This window comes from Neolamprologus brichardi, chromosome 17 (genome assembly GCF_056152115.1).
Source record: "Neolamprologus brichardi isolate AB-2024 chromosome 17, ASM5615211v1, whole genome shotgun sequence".
Taxonomy (NCBI): domain Eukaryota; kingdom Metazoa; phylum Chordata; class Actinopteri; order Cichliformes; family Cichlidae; genus Neolamprologus; species Neolamprologus brichardi.
In genome coordinates, this window is record NC_142120.1 from 17,917,626 (window position 1) to 17,935,486 (window position 17,861).

General features: G+C 37.6%; 1 protein-coding gene across 1 annotated transcript; it reads right to left on the reverse strand.

Moving 5' to 3' along the window:
* Nucleotides 1-398: 398 nt before the first annotated feature.
* gnsa (glucosamine (N-acetyl)-6-sulfatase a) lies at nucleotides 399-16,729 on the reverse strand. The gene is made up of 14 exons (XM_006780911.3): nucleotides 16,415-16,729; nucleotides 13,714-13,773; nucleotides 12,831-13,037; nucleotides 11,228-11,293; nucleotides 8,332-8,430; nucleotides 7,758-7,925; nucleotides 7,527-7,609; nucleotides 6,365-6,483; nucleotides 5,942-6,045; nucleotides 4,834-4,935; nucleotides 4,409-4,519; nucleotides 4,185-4,295; nucleotides 3,532-3,692; nucleotides 399-3,154 (listed from the first exon to the last, which is right to left on the reverse strand). The coding sequence occupies exons 1-14, from the start codon at nucleotides 16,583-16,585 to the stop codon at nucleotides 3,079-3,081; spliced, it is 1,638 nt and encodes a 545-aa protein (XP_006780974.1). The 5' UTR covers nucleotides 16,586-16,729; the 3' UTR covers nucleotides 399-3,078.
* Nucleotides 16,730-17,861: the final 1,132 nt, after the last annotated feature.

The window sequence follows — 17,861 nt, forward strand, 5'->3', positions numbered from 1 at the left end:
ATTTTCCATCCAATTATAACTTATATTTTATTTTGTATTGTATTGCATTTTGTGTGCAAATTTACTGACACTGGAGATTCTTGCAAACGTTACGAAAAGAGGTAAGAACAAAATAGCTGTACATTAAATCCCAAAATGTTTAAATGAAGTTAATCCCTGTGAGCCATAAGCTTGTGCTTTACACAGCTCTAAATGCTGTTTCAGACAGTTTTTTCTATTCTTGGCTCTGTATGAGGTCACTAACAATGCTATTGTCTGGTAACATGCAGGATCAAAGCTAATGCTATTAACTGCAGTGATTGAATGACAGTAGGATTGAGGCAGGTCAGAAATGTAATTTAATAAATATTTCAGGCAGTGTGGGACTTTTTAAAGTGAAAAACTGAAGCAGAATGTGATTGCTTTAGAATAGATCTTTATTTGGACAAAAACACATAAGCCAAAAATACATAATCAAAAACTACTCAAGGGTGCCAAAACGACTGAACTGTTCTGACAGAGCGGAAAGTGCATCAGTGAGTCCAAGATACGATCAGTGATCAGTTGTATGGGGAGGCGGCAAAACAGTCCAGTGGAGGATTTCGATGATCACGTAAATTCAGTCCAGTTTTTTGAATACCGAGCAAGAGGCAATACATGAACACAATAGTATTATTAAAGAGTAACAAGACAGTAGAACATGGGAAAGTCTTTTCGGTTCTCAGTCAACATGACATGCAGTCTGTTTTAAAAACAGATGTTTAGCATTTTCCCTCCGAGGTTTCCACGTCAAAGTGATCTGCACACATCTTACTGAACATAAAGTTTACAAGTTTGAATATCAGCACAATGTTTTCAGTTCACGTAGGCCATGAATTTGTGTGTCTCAAGTTTGAGAAGTGCATCAGAAATGTAGTTTCGCTCCATCTTTTTCCCACTAGGATGGTTTTGGAAGGGTTGTTTGGTGCACAGTCTTTTATTTTGAAAAATTACAGGATGCTCTGTACTGTTGCTACATCTGACTTGCTGTCCTCCTATTTTTGGCAACCTGTGGCATATCTGGTCTCGTGCCAAGTGGGTGCAATGAGCTGTGGTTGTCACATCAGAGTTGGAAAGCATTGCAGCCACAGCTGCTATATTTTTGATGTTATGCTACAAAATTTTTGACCGTGTTTGTCTGTTCAACCTTTCTCAAACCAACAAAACAGAGTTTATAGCTGACACTTTAACCAGTCATTAAGAATGAAAAAGGATCCAATCGGAGTTTAATTGAGGGGTCGGCAGAATAATGTCAGCAAACTCTTATTTTTAATTTTAAAAAACCCTTATTAATTAAAATTAAAAGTTTTTTGTTTTGTGTAATCTCTCAAAAACAAACAGTCGTCATTTATCTTGGACATTGCGCTAAATTGGGAAGGGGGATCGTGTTAGAGTTACCAAATAAAACCTGGGAGACTGAAATGATCAAATTTTGTTTGCTACCTTCATCACAGGAGGATGTGCAGGGCAACTGATAGGGTAATGTGACTGTGGCTTGAACTTGAGTTGATTAATCAGTCTTATAATTCTGATAAATTAAAATTTACTTGCTAAATAATTGTAAGATCTATTTGTTTCAGCCTGTCAGAGGAACCTCTTTTGCTCTGAGAACTTTGCTCTAAACCTGATAAAATTAACCTGGATACATGAACTGTTTAAGAAAATCTTAAAGTGGAGCCTTGTTTGCAATTTAGAGCTTGTATTTGCCGAAGTATTTCAAGTACAACTTTCTGCAGAGCCCCCAGAGTCCCTTAAGGTGACATTTCCTTATTGTGCGCACAGGATTATTTATTATAAACTCCTACGTGTCTGTAATGAATGCATACAGCTGTGATATAACGGAGAAAAATCTGCTAAAAAAGTTTTAGTTTGACATAAGAAAGCTTTACAGTGTTAGGTAGTGGTTTGCAAGATTGGTCTTTGGACTGGAGGATGAACCTAAGTTTTCAGCTAACGTCAGCGCGTGCTTTTACTCAGGGGAAATATTGTAAGGAAAAAAATACTGTCTAGTCTGTTTTCTAGTTTTACGCAGATGGGTCCATTGATTGGATGACTGCTTTGAATAGAAACAAGTTGACTAATTAATGCAAAAAGAAAAAAAGAAAACAAACCCCAAAACAACAACAACTAAAATTGGAGTAGAAACTTCTTGGACAGACTTTTGTATCATTAACTACACAGCGGGTCACATTATTTGTCAAACAGCTACAATGAACAAAGGCATTAAAAATAAAGTTGAAATTCCAGTTTAGTTACTCAAAGTAGCTGAAGTAAATCTATGCTGGCATCCACCTGTTAAAGAGGGCCTAATCGTATAATCCTTATACCATAATATAACTAAAATAAATGGGTTATTTTTAAATTAAACTACCTTACAGTTGTTATGAAGAGTTAGATTAACGGTAAAGACCAGAACTGCTTTTTGTAGCAGCCTGTAAATGTTTTTATTTCTAGTGCTAAGTTTGATATTTTAACATGAGAATCTATTGGGTCTGCCTCACTTTTGAAGCCACCCTCAAGTGGCCATTAGAGGAACTGCAGTTTATGCCACTCACAGTGAGCAAAGTCATACAAGTGAATTTATAGTAAAATTTAAAATGAGTGCATGAGATAGGAAAAAAACAGTCACACCTAATGGGAAGGTAAGGGCTCTGTAGCTTTCTCTGATAAATTCAAGTGTTCAACCATAAATTAAACAATTAGAAGAGTGAGTAGTTGAAAGGAATTAAAGTGATATGTTCAGTGCAAAGTAAGGCTTATAGGAAAACAGGGTTTTAATTCATGGCTTGCCTCGGGTAAATCAGTTCTGAATAATCTGGCTCTCTTTCATACCTACTGACAAAATAATTGAAAAGCAGTCCAAACAGACAGTTTAAAGGTGGGCCTCCTATCTTCCAGCAGCGCCATAATATGACCCCCACCTGATCCCTTCTCCATCCTCATCTTACAAAGAGACTGGCTCAGGAGGCCCAACAACAAGGCAACAACATCAGGAAAGGCTGAACACATCACTCAACGCAGCCTTTCTTCCCCAGCTTCCCCACATCCTTCGCAGTCTTCCTACTTCAGTGTCTGCCTGAGTCTGCTGAGCCTCCAGCTGTGGCTGGTAAACATTTGCCGTGGGTCAAATTTATACCTGAGGGGAGGAAAATATCACAGCGTAGAATAATTAATGCTTGTGTGTTAATAGAGCCTGGAAAACTTCACTAGAAAGGTAAAGAAATGTAATTTAAAAAATTAAAAACTAATTGCTGACTTAAATAGAACTCTATTTTTATTTTCAAGGTATTTATCAGGAAATCACAACTCAATACATGAAAAATACTAAAAAGTACACAGTAATTGTGTATTTATGCTATAGCCATGATTTAATTAGTTTAGAAAAAGTGAATGCGCAGGATAACTTTTGGGAATTTAAACGTTTAAGTATGAGAGAATTCACATATAATTTTATTGATTTAAAAAAAAAAAAAAAAAAAGAAAAGATAAAATGCAGATTTTTGCTGAACAGACCTCGGATCGTACACTCCGGGTGTCCGACATGACTGTCCGGAGCAGGACTGCAGCATCATCAGCCGGTGGTTCATCTTCTCCAGGACTTCCTTGTCAATGGTTTTTGCAATGTTGGTCAGCTGGTACGGGTCTGCAGTCACGTTGTAGACTTCTACGAAAACCTACAGAACATAGACATCTGTGAAATACGCTAATGATTCAAAACTGAAGAAACTCAAGGACATGCCATTCTCCATTTGACCACTAGATGCCAGCAAATCAAAGACTTTCAAAACCTGCACACAGTGCTTTTAAATGTGCTATATGAAGCATTTTTCACATGGTAAATCCTCTTTTATCACTAGCACTGCAACAGATGTTATCTTAAAAGTGAGACATTCCCAACTGTCCCAGTTGCTTGACTGATTTCTATATTAAGGATATGGGATCAGTTTCTTACACAAAAATATAAAAAGGAGCACTTTTGGTTAGTTCAGCTTTATGAACTAACCATCACCAGATTAATGCAGCACAGCTAAGTTGCACAGCTAATCGTAGCCATCTTGCCAAAGATTAGTGCCAACAAAAATAACATTTGAATACAAATGTTAGCTGGCTAGCTTGACAAATTGCTAAAGACTGAAAATCAAAAGCAAATAAATACAATACTATACCTCATTGTCGTCAAATTCGCAGTACTGCAGGTTGGAAGAGGGGGCGATGGTACGCACACAGGCGTAAGTGTTGTTGTAAGAGTCCTCACACACACAGTCTGGGAAACACTCCTATAGAAAAAATGTTTGTTATTGGTGTTTAATTTTTGGTGCCGCTGAAAACCCCCAAAAAACAAAACAACCCACAACAACAACAAAGTTTTACTTCATCCCCGTTTCCATACCGACACTCCAGGTCCGAGTAGCGGGCAGGCAGGGTCCGACTTGTTCCTGCCCTCGCCTTCGTACTCCACCAGGATGTCTGTTCTCCAACTGCTGCTGTTCATCTTCCCCTCCTGGTGACACACACAGATATGAACAAGTGTGACTTTAAATTGATTTTGTTACCTAATAATCGTTACTGAGTTTTGTTGATAAGTTGTCACTTACCTCTTATTATATTATTAGTAATGTGTTGATGTGGCAATTGATCAACATTTGATGATGTAAAAATTGTTTGTTAGTAATATATCTACAAATAAAAGGATTTATTTGTGTACTTGGGTCTGACTAAGCATATTAATATTCAACCGTCCCTGAATTCATTACCACACCTCCTTTACCTTGTATTATAAACAACAAAAGCAGAACACAAACTTAGTTTTCTCACCATAATTGGCAGAAACGACATGCCGTCCATTTGGGTCTTGTTGACGTTGTACCCAGCGATGTCCAGGATCGTCGGGCCAAGGTCAACGTTCGCTACCAACATCTGGAAAGACAAAAGAAACACTCAATCCAACAAATGTGGCCAGCAAAATGGATGCACCATCTCTAAACACAGATCCCGTGCATCTGTTGAAAGTAGATTTTTTCCTCTCTTTGCTGCTTTTCCTCTTTTTGGGATCGATACATGAGGGCTCATGCTGCTACACTGAATATAAAACCACTAACAAGATAAAACAGGATATGCATTTATTTATAACACATAGGTGACTAATATTTACTGCTTTATTACTTTTACTTTATTTTACCAAGGACTAATACCAAAAACATCAATGGCAACAAAGTGTGAAACATCAATTAAAGTCAATGTTTTCTACCAGCAACAAGGATAATAATATTCAGCCAAAACATATGCAAGTAGAAGTAACTGCAAATGTTCTCAAACTTTCTGGACTGTGGGTGGATCCACTGAGTTTCTGGTGATATGATGTTAATCGTTTTAGTTTTTAGCTCTTAGTTGATTGATTTGATTTGATTTGATTTGATTTGATTTCATTGATTAGCATTCAAATATCTCAATGAATACAGAACAAAGACCTACCACAAAGCAAGAAAGCATGAGACAAGGCTAATCAAAAGGTATTGGCTGAAGCATTTGCTTATTATGCCAACCCTTTTACACCCCAGTTTACACCCCAATGTCCAAAATAAACGAAATATGTGTAAAATGCAAACAAAAACAGAATGCAGTGATCTGTGAGGGAGTTAGAGATAACTTAAAGTGAATGGAAACTTAAAAACTGGCCTGGATCTTGAAAGAATATAGCATCCGTTTAATTTTTATGATAGCAATGCTTTAAAAAACCCTTATACTGGAATCATTTCCTTAAATATGTCAGAGGTTATACGATTATAATATAGACAGAGAATATAATGTCAACAGTAACTGTATTAATAGAAGATCAGTAAATAATGATAAATACTAAATATTGATTAGAGAGCAAAGGCATCTCATCTTTCGTGTGTGTGTGTGTGTGTGTGTGTGTGTGTACCTTGCTGGTCTGGTTGGGTTTGATATTTGGTCCTCTGACCATGAGAGGAACTCTGATGTCAAACTCATACAGCTGCCTTTTATCCACTGGGAGAGAGAACTGACCTGAAACAGGAAGAGACATCCACGCTTGTCAAGGCTGCAGAGTCCTTTCATTTTCTTTACTCTGCGTCCAAAAAACAAGTCTCACGCACTTCTTACCATCTGAGACGTCACTTTTAGGTTGTGACTAAGATTTGGCCACATTTTCAACAGTACTGACAATTTTAAAGCAGTTTTGTTTCTCATGTTTTAAACCTTTGGAGGTATAAAAGGGTGGGAAACAATTAGCAGTGAGAGCTAACCAAACCTTGTGAATGTTAAACTATCCTCTGAAAAACTGTAGATGTTGAAATAAAAACAATAAGCGCTCGCACAGACATACCTGTGTGATATCCATTATCAGAAGTAAAGAAGATGTAGGTATTGTTCAGTTCACCTCTGACCTCCAACCTCTTCACTATTTTCTCCACCAAGTCATCCACTGACAGTAACGTTTGCCACCTGTAGGACGAGATAAACCAGAAATGAGGACAAAATGTGACATAAAAAGACCCCCCCCCCCCGACTCAGGTGGGCTGCTCAGGTATCTTATCAGCCATCCACATATGTCTGCCAATGCATTGTTCCATTCTATTTCATCCACATCCACTTTATTAATAGGAAATCGCATTTCTCTAATTGTGAAAGCCCCGTTCATTCTGCCTCATGTGTTCCCTCGTGGCTCGCTGCTGTTGTGGCTGGACACACTCCAAATCCTCTCAGTGGAAGAGTTAAGTCTTTACTCGTTATTTTGCTTTTGTTTCTAATTATTGTCGGTAATTCTCCTTAATTAATTCCACAACTTATTTGCCAATTTCCTCTGTTGTATTTTTTTAAGTAAGTAAGAAAAATGTAGTTATTTGCCACCTTTCAGAAAAAGTCACAGTGCTTCACAGTTTAATTTAAGGGTCTGTAAGGATCTACCTTACAGTATAAAGTGCCTAAGTCGACTGTTGTTGTGATTTGGCGCTGTAGAAATAAAATTGAATTGAACTGAAGCCTCGTAGCTGCATTCTGGATGATTTGCTGACCCTTTGTAGGACTGTTTTCTTGTCATTGGTCGGCTATAGCACAAACTAAGAGGTGTTCTCTGGGCCACTACACCAGGCTCATCGAGGCTGTAAAGCACAATGTGATGGAGGAGTCGAAGCAAAGGATGACAGACTCTGGGATGAAGCATCTGATTATATTTCATGTCAGAAAAAAACTTGGCCAATAAAATATTTACAGTGGAGAAATGTATAAATGGTATTTTTAAATTAATATTGACTCATTTAAGAAAGCTGGTGGCCACGAAAGGAGCTGCACACACACTGCTGCAAAAACAAGCTAACTCTGTGGGAAACTATGTTAAGACCCGAAGGTGAAAAGAAAGGAGGAGAATTAGGAGGATGTGAAAGGTGACAGAAAGCAGTGGTCTGGTAAGGAGCTGAGGAGGATGTTTCAAAAAGGAAATAAGGAAGTGGAGCAAAGAAAGAGGAAGGTGAGGAGGTGAAGCGACTGACCGTCCCCTGAAGGCATCATCCAGAAACTGAATGGAGGAATTTGACATGGGAGTTTTAGCCTGTCTGATCAACCAGTGTTTGTCCTGAGGGGAGAAACGAAAGTCACCATGATTATCAAGGTCCTCTTTAGCGTAGAGACTGATGTAACCCAACAGAACTTATTAACCGAGCGCTTTCTTCCATCTTACTTTGGAACCAGCGAAATTCAGCAACGACTTATAAAAATTCTACCTTCCCGTGGACGTTGAAGTTGGGATCTCGGGGAGCTTTGGTGTTGTTGAAGCGGTTCTGGTACTGAGGTGCTGCCGTCCAGGGGGAGTGGGGGGCCGGCGTGGACACCATCAAGAAGAACGGCTGGTAGCTGGTTTTATACTGGAGGAAGTCTAGAGACATGTTGGCCTGAGAACGAGGAAGAGAGTGATCAGAGCCTTTGATCGCTGATCATTTCTGCATGTGACCCTTACATCATTGTACATGGCTGTCTCTCTGTCAGACTGTTGGTCTTACAAACAATATAAAAAGAAGTTACCTCTTTTTCTCTGACATGATATAAAGTCAAACATAACAAAAAAAAAAAAAGCAGAGTAGAGCCCTCTCTCTTAAAATCTAGGGGGGTTTCACCCCAAAACCTTTAATTTACGGTAATTTATCAAGCAGACATGAATTCTGTCTTTTCTATTTTGTCCCTAAAAATGGAAGTGTGAACCAAAAACTGTCTTTAAAGTAACAAGACAAGGATGCTTTACATTTGTGGCTATATAAATGAAGTAAAGGAGGGTGTGCAGTCATATCAAAGGTCTCTCACCAGTAGATCTGTCAGGTAATCTTTGCTGTAGTCGGCTCCGTGCTTCTGAGCCTTCCCATTCACTGATAGTGTGTAGTTGTAGTATTTAGAGTTTTTATCCTGGAAAACACAAACGACACGACTCTGTAAAACACTTCAGGATTAAAGAGCCACTCGGATCATGTGTAAAGAACTGTAAATTATCACGTAAGCACATGTACCGTCCTCTTCCTTTCAGATTTCCCAGCCTTAAATCACACAGAATAAAACAGCTAGTGGAAGAAATCATTTCCAGGTGTGTATTATATGTATGTATCTATATAATCTTGGTCTAAGAAGCTGAAGTGAATTTTAAGAAGCCAATATAAAAAGCCTGATATTTATTTTTGAACCATGCACAGGGTTAGGGTTAAGAAACCTGAAAACCTTCAGGGTTCAGAAGAAAGTCCTAAAGCTGCAGTTCCTCTAATGGCCACTTGATGCTGCGACCAAAAAAACGAGTCATTCCACGTTGACACTGATGTCACAGAAATAAGCGAGTTTATAGGCTGAAATAGTTTTAGCTTGTATGGATAGTTTTACTTTCTACAACAAGTGTACAGTGGCTACATTGTTTTTATAATCTGCATCCATCATTTATATACAGTTGTTGCAAACTGATTTAATAACACAAATGAAATCCAAACAAATATGACAGCTTCAAGAATTATTTCCTTACAGTGTCAGTGGGTTTTCTTTCGCACTGACTAAAATCTAATTTTTTTTTCCCCTTAAAAACAGCGGTTACAACTGTTGCTCACAGCTGATCACATGAAGTCACCAATGATCAGAGACGAGCTGCAGTTCATGGAAACATATTGTTAAAAGTTTCCAAATCTTATAAACCGCATGAGTCTCGCTCTTTGTTATGATAAACTTCCAAGTCATGGGACCACGGCTCCAATCTGTGTTTGTTCATACAGTGACAGTGAAGATAAACCACGGCAGTCTGGACGTGACCTCCGACTTCTGCAAACCAGTTAGAGACCTTCTGTAAATCCACACAAATTTAATTTTAGCCTTTTTATTAGTCTGTCTCCTTATTTAGCCACATGACCGCCTACATTTCACAGTGGTGTATGAGGTAGCTTCATATCAGATCTGATTTAATCCGAAATACACATTTTTGCAACATTAAATATGAACTGGGAACTCATGAAAATAATAAAACTGTAATAATAATAATAATAATAATAATAATAAATAAATAAATAAATCCAATAAATATGGATAAAAAACAAACAAAAACAAAACACACACATTTCAAAACAAAGAAGAAAATGTCTCAGGTTCTGCCCCAGTTCTATGGTGGTTTAATCACAGCTGTGGACGTGACAGTGTCATTGTGTCTTTGTATGAAAGATGGAGATGGGAGGTATGAATGGAGACAGTATGAAAGATTAACACAGTCATAAAACGTGGAGCCGGTCCAGGAATGCATTAAACCTGCATTCATTCAAATGGCCTTCAGGAGGCGACTCCTTTGGTTCAAACCCAGAGAGAGGTTATTGAGAGGTCATTAATACATTTTAAAATAGCTCAGTTCACCTGCAGGAAGTAGGTTTTTTTCAAATCAACTTTCGTGTGTCAAGATAGTGATAAAACGACAATGAGACAAAGTCAGTCTGTGATCAGTTTGCAATTAAAAGGGGTCAAGTTAGCAAATATGTGCAATCTGTAATAGCATAGCAACTATTGGTAATAAAGCATTGATGTCCAGATACACAAAAATACAAATTCACTACTTAAATTTAGAGTCCAGCCAGAACCACATAGATTTTAAACAGAACTGCAGACATTCTGCAACCTCGCTTTAATAAAGAATATAACCGAAATACAACCAGCTGAGTCAAGATCTCTATTGCAAAGTCATGGAGATTTAAAAATTACACATATTGCTCAATTTTCTGATACTGAACTTGTTTTATTTCCCATCAGTAGCAGGGAAAGAACTACATTGGTTGCACTGAGCAGACCATCTGAAGCTGAAGAAGATCATTAACCGCAGAATACAAACTGCACTTTATTTCCTCACTTGAAAGGAAAGAGTAGCAGAGAGTTAATTCGATACGCTCCCATGGTACTACATCTAAAACTCTTATATGTCCTTCTCCCCGGCATTAACAGTTAAGGTTTGCACCTTAAGAATTAAGGGATAAGGTGCTTTGTAAACAACTTCTCTTCTGACAGATTGAATCCTAACTTTTCAGGGAAATTTGCAGTAAAAATGATGGTTTTAGGAAAATTCTTGGATTTAACCAAGCCTTCATTTCCGGGAGCTGAATTTTCCTTTGGAGCAGCGTTCAACTCAGATGTTGAACTAAATAAACTCAGTTTTATTGATAGTATCAACAGGCAGACGCCCAAAATGACCACATCATGTGACGATTAATACATTAATCACTGTTCACCGAGACAGACGAGCAGCTTTATCGCAGATGCAGAATTTGCTAATAGAAAACGTAAGACTCCAATCAGCAAAGGCAGCCGAGTCTCTAAACAAGTTCTCAGGAGAAGCAGCGAGGCCACAGACACTTTGGATTGTCTAAGAAAAATGCTGACGGATCAAAGCAGTAATAGAAGAGGAGACGAACACAAGGCAAAATGATGCTGCAGTGAAACATGACAGCTCAAATTCACGGCTGTTTCTTTACTCTGGAGTTTAACCCTTAGGTTTATAAGACCTCTAAAGACAAAGAGGGCCAAATGTTCCTGAGACCACAGGAATTTGAGTTTCTCAGAAACTTGTGGAGTCAGTCCAACTTGAAATGGTATAGTTTTGAGATAATAGCTGCATGACTGTCTCCGACAATAAGGTAAGCTCTAAAACTGGTCCATGATATCTATAAAAGCAAATAATGTGAACATTCAGACTTACCAGCCCGACCCAGTAACTCCAACCTGGAGGAATATGCTCCACTCCACCAGCTTCCGAGTGCCCATACTGCAAAATAGCATAAATGTTGAGTATGTGCAGTTCTGCATGACGAGATTTTTACCCTGCAAAAAAAATAGATGAGCACGACATATAAACGCATATGTTCTTCATGGTTTCCATTTCAGACCCTGTCACGTTTCAAAAAGATTTCCACTTTTCAGACAGAATCGATTTGCTCAGCCGAACCACAGTATTTAAACCAAATTTAAGTGTAAAAGTTTAATTTTTTGTTGAAATACATTTAGCTGAAAATCATTTATTTATTTGAAACATAAATGACATCACAGCTGATTTCCATGTAGAGAAATTAGCAAGATTTTTAGTTATCTTCCAAATTCCCTGCGAGCCACACTGTTTGACATTGATCTGCCTGATGTATGCGACTGTACAATGACGTGAATCATGCCGTGTTTATTCTGCAGGACTCGACCTGCTTAATCCAGTTGGAAAATGTTCTTTCATTTTCTGGCACATAAATGCTCAAAGACAGAGTGAAAAGGAGAAGTAGCAAAACAGGCCTAAGTGGTTTTTTTGGTGACACTTTAAACATCCTAACAAACAGGACGTTCTGGTTCTCTATTTGACCATCTGTTAATCACAAGGGGAGATGTAACCTTCACCCTCAGACAATAGATCGTATGACTGCACATCTAATGACAGTCTCCTGAACACTGCAGTAAAGATGCCTCACTTTTATGCATCTCTGACACATGCATACGATTTAAAACTTCAATATATTTTATTTGAAATTACAATATAATGATATTTATGTACAAAGTTTACCTACTCAGACAGAGGTATACTAGAAAAAGAGGCAACAAATCTGGTTCATACAGGAAAAATTTAATAAAATATAATGCAAGTAATTTTAGATATTGGATAACCAAAGTTATTTTATAGAAAAGAAAAACACATAATTATATTTTAAGTAAACTTAAGTAGTGCATAACTAATTTTACAGGACAAGAGATAAATGACACTGTAAGTTTCCACATTTTAAGTACTGTAAAGAACTGTAATTAGCTAATTTTCTGGAAATGTAGTGGTTAAAAACAAACAAACAAAACAATATTCTGTGCTTTTCAGGGCTCGAGCTGTATTACGGAGTGGTTCAGTGTTCCCTAACCCTCTGGGTATTTTACAGGAAAGGAGACAAAGTACTTAAAATCACTTGCAGTGTAATTTGTGTCTCCTTTTCTTAAATTCCCAGAGGCATGGTTAAGCCACTTTATAACATGGCCCAGGCCCCGAAAAGTACTGTGTATTGATTTTTTAATGCAAAATTATTATGAAATTACACATTTCTTAAATTTACTTACACAGTATTTTAAAAAATGGGCCTCGTTTCCTATAAACAAGCTGAATTATACCAATTATATTGTATTGTATTTCAAATAAAAGACATTAAAATTCCATTTAATTACAGGGGAATTACACCAACAAATTATTTTTTAGCTCCTTCATTCTTCAGATAACAGCGCAGTACAAGAACAACCTCTTACTAAAGGCAAGTCACCAATTCTGGCAAAAAAGCGACACTCACCTGGTTGAGATATTTCCCAGCAAAGAATGTCTGGTAGCCAGCGGAGGCCTTCAGTAAGGCGGGGAAGGTGTGCGGCTCCTCGCTCTTCTGCCAGGCTTTGCTGCTACAGTTTCCATCCAAGGTGTTGTTGATGACGTGGTGGTTGTGGGGGTATTTCCCCGTCAGGATGCTGGCACGACTGGGGCAGCACAGCGGGCTGGCAACAAACTGAGGGAAAAAGACGCGATATGAAACTGAAAGGATTTTCTTTAATTAGATTTGACTTGTGATTCTCTACATGCAGCTTTTATGTAAAGTCATTTACATTTAAAGTCATTTTAGATAATGCTACAAAATAATGTACAGACGCAAAGCAGGGCTCAAATGATACACTTAATAGTCCCTGAAAGCTGTATATAAAAGATGTACATAATTTTGGGTCTGAAAAGTAAAGCTAACGCAAAATGTCTTAAAATGTCGTTCTTTCTAATGGCCAGCAGGGGGCGACTCCTCTGATTGCAAAAAGAAGCCCGGTTATGTAGAAGTGGGTTAGAATTTTTTTTTCCTACTTGATTGATTTATTACCTTAAACACTTTCTCAATAAATTTACAGTCCCAGTTGGTAAAGTCAAGTCTCACTTTATATTCATATGGTTATTTGAAATTTTATGGTCCTATTTAGTGTCCAAAAGAACCATAAAGCAGGGTTTACGTGATTAGGAGCTTGCTGCATTAGCATGTAGCATATCTGGGGGGTTTTAACCTGGTCCTTCCTGCATTTGTGCCGTGAAGCTACGATCTCAGGTTTCACAAATCAAATGGGTGATATTACAGTAGCTAAGTCCATCTTTGATATACAGTCTATGCTGATGACAAGAGGAACATGTAGGCAGGCTATACTTACTGCATTTGTGAAGGTCATCCCTGCGTCACCAATGAGTTTTTTCGTCTTGTTCAGTGGATTCTGAAAGGAAAACACATTTTATATTTAATTCCCTGCACTCAAACGCTTTGTTTGCTTTTTGGCCATCAGCAATAACAGGATGTATTTTTTGTCCTATTGAGAAGGCCGCTGTCATAGAAACAGCTTTTTTTCTTTAGACCAGCAAACATATGATCTATTTGAAACAGTGCTTTCAGAGGGTGAAATGCTAAAATAAATAACACAAAGTTTAGTTCAGCATTGGAACAGCAAGTAAGTAAAAAAAGTAAGTAAACGTACATTCATCACATCTTCCCACTTATGAAATTATAATCAAGGATTTCAGATTAAATGCCAATGACTGGATCTCTCTAGAAAACACTTGTTATCAAAGGATTTTAAAAGATTTCGAAACAATTTGAAGAAACGCTTCAGCTCTAACGCTAAATCCTCAAAAAGTGCTGTCAGAAAACTGACAAAGAAGTCTCCAAGAAGCCCAAAGCAGACTTGTACATGTGGATTGGATTGGCTCAGAAGGAGAAATTGAGGTTTATGACATGATTAATTAACTGAAATGCTTTAGGACTATATAAAACAGGGAGTACTTCAATTAAAACCACCAAAATCTGTCAAAAGTGTCAGCAAACTGATTTCTGAGACTGGTGGACAATCAAGCAAAACATCCATATGATCTGTGCTAAATTGGGCAATCAGCATTACCTCATGATCCCAATGACAGAGTCTTTTCAACTGCAAAGTATTTTATCCATTGTTGTACTATTCACCTTTATCTGTAGATCCTGTTTTAAAGCAGACCACATGTTTGCTTGTGCAAAGATGTCAATAACACCAAAGGTTTCCATGTGGTGCCCTCACTTTTTCACATGACTGTGGTCTCAGACAGAGCTGAGATTACACACCTCTGGAAAAACACTGAGCATTTTGTGCACTAATCAGCACAAAATAAATGGATTAACATACTGTGGCTCTGTAATATAACTGCTGCTACAACTGAAGGTGAATTTGGTGTAATATTAGGTTCAGATACTCAAAACTGAAAAATTTGTACCAAAACAGCACAAAATAATCTAAAGTTGGACTCTTTACTCAAACTAAAGTCAAAAATAAGGCTCAGCATGTGTTATGATTTTTTATTTTATACATAAATTATGTTTAAATTAAGCTGTTCTTTAGGTAATGGCAATATCTATCAGTAGCTTTATATTAGATGTTGTTTGAAAGTCACCAGTGTGATGTAAATTTGATAAAAGTCAAGCATAAACATGTAGTCAGGAGTTTTTGGACACATACAGGTTAAGAGTAGAAATAAAGGCACATGATCAGCAACAATTCCTGACCTTCATTGATGATGTAACAACATTTAACCTGCGAAACACAGCAGTTTAATGTTTTTGGATGGCATATCTACAAGCTATCAGTCTGAGTACATCTGGGTTTGAATCAGCAGATGAAAGTTTTTTTTTTTGTAGTATCAGCAGTTTTTGTTTTGATTATAGTCTCACATCAGTTACTTTCTGCAGTGACTTTACGGAGTTATGTTTTACTCTTTTAAACAGCAGTGTCCATTAAACAGCATAAAGACCAGGAGTGGGTCAAAAAAATATGAACATTGTAGTGAAATCATTAATCACACTAATTTCTGAATAAAAAGATTTTCCGTTCTTGGTGTGATGGTGATGCTAGATTTACCATGGAGGGGTAAAAATGATCGGAAAGTGTCTTTAAATCAGTTGGTTTAATTTAAAGATGGGAAAACACTGTTGTTGCCGAGGTTTTGTGCCTTTCCCATCTGTAAACTGTAATGCACGTCACATGATCACAGGTCTATTTTGCACTTTTTTTTTAAAAGACATCTTGGGCTATTCATTACCTGTTTGTAAACAAATCTCTCATGAAATGAAAGTAAATGTAACCTAAAATAATGCTTTATGTTGTACACATTTTTAAGAGGGGTGTGAACCTGGCATGATCTTAAAATTTGGCAGAGTTATTTCTTTCGCACTCTTACCTGCAGAGGTGAATCTAAAGAAGGGCACCGCATTTACCTGGTCTCCATGACATTTATTTTAAAACTTTAAGTTGCAAACTAATTTAGCATATCTAGCTCTATACTACTAATTTAATTATTTTAGCATCGTTTTCGGGCCAGTAAAAGCCTGATTTAGTGGGCCCGGAAGCCCAGTGGGGAGAAATGAAAGGTGGTCAGTTAAAATCATTTTATACCTTCTGTAAGCATAACACTTCTTTCTTTTTAAATATGTGTATAAATATGCATGTAATAGTTTAACAGGCCTAGCCCACTTGAGATCAGATCTGTGCTGTTTGTCAGACCAGATTTAAAGTGTTTACTTTGTGATTATTATAATTATTATGTATTACCATTACTGTCAGACTGGTTATTATAGCACAAACAACTCATTTACGTAGACCCAGTCTTTATAAACATAACATCATCTGGCTGGCTAAAAACATTTCTTCTAGATTTGTTTTTTTTTAATTATAATAAAAACATTGGTGGTGATGGATTGACAAGCCTGCTGACTCTGTCGGATGCCTGCATGATGTTTGCTGTCAGGAATGTTAGCTGTCAGCTTTATCCGATCTGGTTTAATGTCATTAAAAAAAAAACAATGTCATGACTCTCAGATAAGCTCCTACTGACCAGACCCCCGATAGCGACGTCCAGGTCGTCGGTGAGGATCAGAACAATGTTAGGTCTCCGGGAAGAGCTGGCCCCGCTGCTCCCGCTTAGGTGGCTCCACAAAGTGACGCAGATCAGGAGAAAGCTGAACATCTTCGGCCCGGAGCAGCGAAAAGAGCCCATTTTCTTCATCCAGCTACAAACTTCTGAAGCAGAGTGTCTCTACCATCCGCGTTGCGCCTTATAACAGCGTGAAATGGTGAGGCCGCTCCTCCGTGACGGCAAAAACACGGGCACGAGCTCAACCCTGACTCAACGCTTCCCTGTTTGCTGGTCACGTGGTGTACGGAAGCCCGCATCATTTGATTTGTAGGCGTGTACCAATGACTGTCATTGGCGTGTACCCGCCCCTCACGACTACAGCTTTTATTTTATGCTTTAATTTTCTTTCTTTCGTTTATCTGTAAAAAAAAATAAAATTCAAGAGCAATCCTTCAATTAACTTCGCTTTTTAAATAAATTTGCTTCTTAGCAATCAAAATATAGCCAAAGATTTTATCGTACCAGACCGCGATAAACATTTAGTTTCTACTCTAATGCCAAGCTGACGTCAATTTAGAGATTTCTTTGTGATCACCTCTTATGTAATCAAATCACCTTTTAAAATGCATGTGCTTATTACATTTCTATGAATCTATGAAACTTAAAAAATCAGAACAGTTTCATATGATTTTTTAAAAATCCGCATTTGGGGCTGGGTTGTATACATTTCACTGCTGGGACATATTTTTGATTGCATTATTATGTTTCTTGTATCAGTTACCATGAAAATCAACCAGGCTCAAGAGAAATGTACCTTTTTAAACAAACACAAGATGTGCTTTTTCATGCTTTTTTCATCCTTTACCATGACACTGGGCTGTTAGAATATGAATATAAGTTACAGATCATTGAAATTTGCCAAGGTAAAAAAAAAAAACTCCTGTAAGCTAGACTCACATTGCAAGGATTTTGAAAAAATCTAAGGACCTGAAGTTATTTTTATATGAAAGGAAAGCTGTGAAAGATTCACTGCTAAAAGATGGGTCTTGTATTAAAATTTGGGTAAAAAGTATATGCTTCATATCTACTTCATTTTAGCCTTTATTTGTTTATTTAAAATAAATGTATCAATCCATATTGAAAAGTTGTTTTTATTTTTTTTTATCTTTATTTATACACATATTTAACGTTTATAGGAGTCACATTACGAATTTCCGTGCAAACGTTAATGAATTGGTCCTCAAAGGTGAAAGCGGATTGGTCGAGATACTTTTGGGCTCATCTCTGATTGGCCAATGGAGCAGCTCCCGGCACCTGTCGCACCTGTCGCGCGACCTGAAGAAAGTTTGGCAGCAGTTGGAGAAGTTCAGCGTAGTGGGCTGGTCCATTGTGTAGTCCTGGAGGGGGGGAGCAGTGAATTCCAGTT